The 7,030-nt window shown below is 39.2% G+C and overlaps 1 protein-coding gene across 1 annotated transcript; it reads left to right on the top strand.

Annotated features, from left to right (window-relative positions):
- The first annotated feature begins 211 nt into the window (after window positions 1–211).
- LOC140334593 (hemoglobin subunit beta-3-like) lies at window positions 212–1,311 on the top strand. The gene is made up of 3 exons (XM_072416846.1): window positions 212–303; window positions 596–818; window positions 1,174–1,311. Exons 1-3 carry the CDS (start codon window positions 212–214, stop codon window positions 1,300–1,302), a joined length of 444 nt encoding a protein of 147 aa, XP_072272947.1. The 3' UTR covers window positions 1,303–1,311.
- The last annotated feature ends 5,719 nt before the right edge of the window (window positions 1,312–7,030 follow it).

Raw genomic sequence — 7,030 nt, 5'->3', positions numbered from 1 at the left:
CCGATGCAGTCTTATTTTCCACTGGTCAAAGGCGTGGAGCAATCTTAAAATGTAATCAGCAAGCAGTGAGCATTTTTTTCTTTTTTCATGAGTCAGAAAAAACTACTATGGGTGGACCATGGGAAGGTTTCTATAAAAGGACAGTTTGTCTCTATGGCTAGGCACAAACCCTACAGAGCATTACCTCTAAAGCTCCCACATAGCAGCAACAATGGTTCACTGGACTGCTGAAGAGAAAGCCACCATTGCCTCCATCTGGGCTAAAGTTGACCTGGAAAATGACGGTCATGATGCCCTAGGCAGGTAATAACCCAATGAAAGCTTTTTATTTATTATGCTACTCATACTTACTGCTTATTTATTGCAACTATTGATCCTTCAATCTATTTTCCTTGTTACTTATATTTTAATTATAATCTCTATATTAACTGCAAAGTCTCTCTCTCTCTCTCTCTCTCTCTCTCTCTCTCTCTCTCTCTCTCTACATATATATATATATATATATATATATATATGTGTGTGTGTGCATGTATAATGTTGTTTGTAGCTGTAAAGTATTGTCTTTGTGGCTTATGTATTGTATTTATTTTATTAGGCTGCTCATCGTCTATCCCTGGACCCAGAGGTATTTCAGCACCTTTGGAAACCTGTCCACTGCCGCTGCCGTTGCTGGTAATGCCAAGGTCCACGCTCATGGCAAGAAGGTGCTCGGTGCCATTGACAACGCCATTCACCATCTGGATAATGTAAAACAGACCCTGGCTGCCCTCAGCAAGCAGCACGCTGATGAGCTCTATGTGGACCCCGAGAACTTCAAGGTACAGATCTATAGAAAAATAATATATTTGTTTTCTAACATTCACTTGGTAGATGTAAGTATGATTGAGTAATTCATAGTAACACTGGGAAATTCATTAGTTATTTATTATTATATATATATATAGATTTTTTATTAGTCTTGATTATCTTCACATTAGGTTAGAGCTGTCAGAACAATGAAAGGTTACTGAACATTACTGCATAGTTGTTTGGCCTATTTACTCTATTTATTAAACCTATTTATATATATTGTTACTGTGGACATGCAGACCTGTTATACACTTGTAGGGTGACATAGGTGTAGTCAATAATGTCATAAATGTCATGAATAATAATTATTCTTTCTGTTCACAGCGTCTTGGTGAGGTGCTGATCGTTGTTTTGGCCGCCAAGCTGGGAGCTGCATTCACCCCTAAAGTCCAGGCTACCTTTGAGAAATTCCTTAATGTCTTGGTGGCTGCTCTGAGCCATGGCTACAACTAAATGTTCTTTCTGTTGTTTGTGTAAAATTCACAGATCCCCGGAATACGGGAAATAAAATTTTTAAAAAACAACATCAAAAGTCATGTGTTTATTTCTTTATTATTGTACAAGATGTATCTTACTTATAAACAGATGGGAGACCTAGACAACTATTGTCAACCATTAGTTAAATAATAAACATGAATTTTATCTTTGTATGTAGTTACTCATTTTGGTGTATGGGATGTTGCTGGTGGTATATTTTGCAATGGGCCTTCCTATTAACAAACAAGTAATATAACTATTGCATTAAATAATGTAATGGTAATAAAGTGACAATGTGCCACCCAGCTTCTATAAACACCATGTGCACTGAACTAATGTGGTGTTATCAGACACTTCAATAATTGGCTCTCTATAACAACAACGGTCCTGACAAGTCACATTGTGAAAACTCACTCAGTTGCCCACCAAACAAACCAATAAGCAGTCCATTTCATAAATCTCCCTAATGCAGAAGTCTAGAGCAGGGGTGCCCAACCTATGGCCCGCGGGCCACACCCGGCCCGCAGAGCGTCAGATCCAGCCCTCCCCTCATTCCCTCTCTGCTTCTTGTCTTGTGGGGGATGGGGCACTCACATCTTTTATATTTTCTATCAAGATTGTGCTGCCAGGAGAAGGAGCTGCTCCTCTCCTACCTTGTACTGTGAGCTAACCCCAGCAGCTGTGTCTGTCTTCATGCTTCTCTCATTATCCCCATGTATAAATCCTCATATCTCCTTCACTGATAATCATAGAAATGTAAAGTTTTCAGGGTACACAGGGGACCCCAAGAGCTGCTACTAAATTAATTTAAGCCCCCTAAATATATCAAGTTGCTATATACGGGGTCACAAGCAAAAAAATCTCAACAACAATCAGGAATATTTTTACATTAAGGGGGCTACCTAAAGCCAGGGTCCTCAAATTAAGTCTGCATATTGGGGACCCCCTGGGGGCCACTCCCATGGAAATGAGCATTGGGGTCCTGCCAAATGCCTGTGCGCTGTGGTGCCCCTTAAAGTTCACAAAACTTCAAGGCTGCATTCAGGTTGGCGGTGAGGTTGTAGTGTGGTTACCCCTTCCTCATGGCTTAAAACCCTTGCTCGGGGGAGACGCTCAGTACCGCTCACTGCCGCCTGGAGTCAAATCTGCAGACACTGTGGTGCAAAGAGGCCGATGTGTTACACATAGCTGGACACTTACATTCTGTGACCCTCAATGTCTTTGGAACAGAGGGATGTTGGCAACTGGAAATGTGGGAGCCAGCAGAAAATGTCTTTTGTCCCCCCTTACATAATAAAATGTTATACCCATCATATCACGCTACCCTGCCACACATAGCTATCCCCTTTACTCTCTATGAACCCCAACATCTAGCTAACTCCCCCTAACATGTTATCATTACAGTGCCATCACAAGATACGAAAAACTTTACCGGTCATACCATGCTACCCCGTCACACATAGCTGGCCACTGTAATCTGTGAACCCCAATTTCTCTTTAACAGTAGTATAGTGGGGGGATTCTTGTGACTACCGTCCTCCCCACTAAAATATTATCTCTGCTACCACACCATGGTGCCCTGTCACATATAAATGTCCGCTTATGTTCTTTGAATCCCAATTTCTCCTGAAAGAGGAGCTGTAGGTATATTAAAATGTAGAATAAGTGGGGTCTCTTGTGCCTAACCCCCCCTAACATTATAATTGCTGCGGTGCCATCACAAGAAAAACTATACCGGTCATACCGTGCCATCCTGTCACACATAGCTGGCCATTTACCTTCTGTGAACCCCAATTGCTCAGAAATGGGGATATGTAGGGCCCTAGAGATGTAATAGTAAGAACATGTCCCCCTTGGCTATCTGACACATGAATTGCATTTCTCTGGAAGTATCCATTGCAGAGATTCTTGATTTGTCATTTGTTTTATTTTGTGCATGTATGTTACAGTAAGTAGAAACATTTCATCTTAATATCATTTAAATTAAAACTATTCTGATTTTAGGCATACATCTTAAATGTCTGTTTGCATTGTGGTCCGCAAGTTTTATCCCAATGTCAACAGCGGCCTCAAGATGTAAAAAGTTTGGGCACCACTGGTCTAGAGAATACATATGAACACTTACGTGTTACCTAAAAAAAGAAAAAAATATCTAATCACTAATTATAAAAATCACTGAGGGATTCTCTATTTTCACTGCCATTTCACTGAGCAGTTCACTATTACCCTCAATCCATATTGTATTGACCATCAGCATTTTCCTGACTTTTAACCTTTTGTACCTCTTTCACCATCCACCATGGCAATAATGCTGCTAGATGGTATTACTCTTCCACTAGTGTAAAAAAAAAAAAAAAAACATACAATGCGGTAAAATAACTGTCATGTAAATACAGTAAACACTAAAACAAGATTATTTATAAACATAACTGACTGGGGCCTATTACAAAAAGAGGGGTGTAACTTTATGTTTAACATCACAGTGTTTATTCCATGTTGGGTACAAAAAATACATAATGCATAGGTCTGGGGTTTATATTACTCCATAGAAGATAAAATCATTGCTATCACAAATATTAGACTTTTGTACAGGGCTTCTTGAGGAAAAGCAAACTGCCTCAGAATGTGTCACCAATTTTATCACCAATACATAAGTGGGCTTTTATTTTAATTTATTGTATAAACATGCAGTGCAGTAAAATGTTATGTAAATGCAACAAACTTTAAAACAAGATCAAATAAGAACATGACAGACTGGGGCTTATTAAGAAAGAAAAGTGAATGTTGCTTTCTGCTTGATGTGTGTAAAAAAATTAAAAAAGAAGAATTAATAGAGTGTACAGATTTGGATCAAGTGAAGGGGAAATTATTTAGTGTGTAGAAGATAAAATTTTTGCAATAATAGACTTTGTATAGGGCACCTTGAAAAAGAGCAAACTGCCTCAGAAAAAGGCACCTGGGCTATCCCCAATATCACCAGGTGTGCAGTACAACATGCAGAACGGAGCTATGCTGAACTGGTTACATAGAGCTCTGACATGAAGCATGCCAATCAGAGGTTTGCTGACTTATCCCTCTCCCTGATCATTTAAATTGAAGCATTGCTTTGTAATGGACTATTAGGCAGATCTGCTGATCCTAGCTGTTTCCTCTCCTGCATACCTTCCTTGGCTTTGTCGATGACCTGAACCACTTCCACCAAATACACAACTTTGTATTTTTTATAGCGAAAGAATACTCTCTTTTATTGTGCAAGATCCATACTTCCCCTATTCTATTCTTTATTTTACTGTTCACTGATCATATTCTGCCAACATAACTAGGTGCATCGTATCAACCTAGAACTGCACCAGGAAACGTATTTTACATTTTCCTGCACAGACCAATCAGATAATTTCTCTGTACTTCACCAAGGACCTAGCACCACTAGGTGCAGCACCTGGAGGGAATAAATACACTGCATTCATGTCTCATCCTTGGTTGCCTATAAAGGAGACACAGGGTCTGATTTAATAAAGCTCTCCAAGGCTGGAGATGATACACTTTCATCAGTGAAGCTGGGTGATCCTAAAAACTTGGAATGGATCCAGTCCAGGATTCAAAACATTTGCTAACAACGAGCAAATTACTTTTTAACAAATCCATTCCATGTTTGCTGGATCACCCAGCTTCACTGATGAAAGTGTATCCTCTCCAGCCTTGGAGAGCTTTAATAAATCAGGGAGATAGAGCTGACCTGGAACAGAGCGCAGTTTGATGAACAGACAGCACACATCGGAGGAGAGCACCTGCAGCAAATGGTCAGAGGTGCAGTAATGAGCACAAATTCCACAAAACAGAACAAAGACAGCGGTAGCAGACTCCGCAGACTGTAAATGAGGACACAATGTCCAGACTGTTCTGAAGGAGAGGAGTAGGATGGGGTTTCCATCTATCAGAGTATTAGTTGACATATGGGGCTATATGTTATTAAATAATCAGTTAACAGAACCAGTACACTTTTTTAAGGTGTGCAAAAAGAGGGCTTTTTATGACACAGATCAGATAAGACAAATATGAAAAGGGTACCCAACAGAACCCCCAAAAAGTTAAAGGAAAAGTTTGATTCTTTGCAAGAAAGTAAAACATAGGTTCAATTAGCATACCTGAAAGTCTGGAGCCCATTTTTACTATATGCTTTGTTGAGAAATCTTTTTGTTGATGCATTAACTAATAAATAGGTTGATGTGGGCTTTCTGTGTCTGAGGGAATAATAAATTAGGTGTCCTTTTATTATACTTTTTCACATTTTTTCTGTGCTTGTTTTAGGCTTCTCTCACCCTACAACCCTATTTCCACTATGTATTTGAACACCCTTGTACTTGTAGTAAATATATTGAATGTGGTAGTATGTGACCACCTATGTACTTCATTCATATATGTCTCACAGTGCCATCATTACTGGACTGCAGTGTACCATGTCTGTGCCTTTTGTAGAACCCTATTTGTTAAGCAAAATGGTTATAAACACAAACCCTGCAGAATTGTTACTGCAATTGGCAAATAAATATACATTTCTAAGAAAAAGAGAAACCTCTAATCCAAATGAAAATTACCCAATTTGTATCCCCCCCCCCCCCCCCCCCCCCCACCCACCCCCCCCCCCCTCTACAAAAAAGACCTCCATGCACCTTATTCCAGGTGTCTTCAGTCTGGACATCACAAGTTTTCTTTACTTGTTATTTTACCCTACATCCCTACACCCTACAACCCTCTTTCCACTATGTATTTGAACACCCTTGTACTTGTAAATATACTAATGTGATAGTATGTGACCACCTATGTACTTCATTCATATATGTATCATGGTGCCATCATTACTGGACTGCAGTGTACCATGTCTGTGCCTTTTGTAGAACCTTATTTGTTAAGGGAAATGGTTATAAACACAAACCCTGCTGAATTGTTACTGCAATTGCCAAATAAATCCTTTCCAAAAAGACCTCCATGCACCTTATTACAGGTATCTTCAGTCTGGACATCACACGTTTTCTTTACTTCTACTTTACTTTTTTTCATTGGCAGTGGGGCAACTCTGCAGCATAAACCTGTGGATACAAGGTAGGTCAATGCATTGAATTCAGTATGAATTAAAGACATAATCTGGTTGAAAAGAGTAGATTCTGTTAAATATTAAAGTGAATAATTAGATAAGGGAATCTCATTTCACTCTAGAAGATGATTAGGTTATCAAACTGAACTTATTCATTGGATTTCTTAAAGAAAATCCAGCAATGTAGAACATGTTGTAATGTTACAGGATTTTATAATAGCAAAAATTCTGGTGCTAGCTTGAGGTGTTTAAAAATAAAAATAGTATGAATAGGGTGATTTAATAACTATGTGGGTACTAAATGTCAAACAAGAAGTTGAAGGTTTAGGTGAAATGTAACCCTCACAATTCAGGAAAATATATGAATGGATTCCCGGCATGTTTCTGCACTGGACGATGTAATCTGAAAATGTAATCAGCATGCAGTGAGCATTTTTTTTTCTTCTATCATGACTCAGGAAAAAACTACTATGGGTGGACCATGGGAAGGTTTCTATAAAAGGACAGTTTGTCTCTATGGCTAGGCACAAAACCTACAGAGCATTACCTCTAAAGCTCCCACATAGCAGCAACAATGGTTCACTGGACTGCTGAAGAGAAAGCCACCATTGC

Source organism: Pyxicephalus adspersus, chromosome 7 (assembly GCF_032062135.1).
Source record: "Pyxicephalus adspersus chromosome 7, UCB_Pads_2.0, whole genome shotgun sequence".
NCBI classification, from domain to species: Eukaryota; Metazoa; Chordata; class Amphibia; order Anura; family Pyxicephalidae; genus Pyxicephalus; species Pyxicephalus adspersus.
Note: the sequence above shows the minus strand (reverse complement) of the source record. Positions and strands in the feature narration are given on the sequence as shown.

What these genes read in the sequence shown, in the direction of transcription:
- LOC140334593 (XM_072416846.1), top strand. Translation starts at nt 212, where the DNA reads ATGGTTCACTGGACTGCTGAAGAGAAAGCCACCATTGCCTCCATCTGG. An exon ending in GGTCATGATGCCCTAGGCAG is followed by an intron (nt 304 to 595) that starts GTAATAACCCAA and finishes TTATTTTATTAG; the next exon opens with GCTGCTCATCGTCTATCCCT. An exon ending in TGGACCCCGAGAACTTCAAG is followed by an intron (nt 819 to 1,173) that starts GTACAGATCTAT and finishes TTCTGTTCACAG; the next exon opens with CGTCTTGGTGAGGTGCTGAT.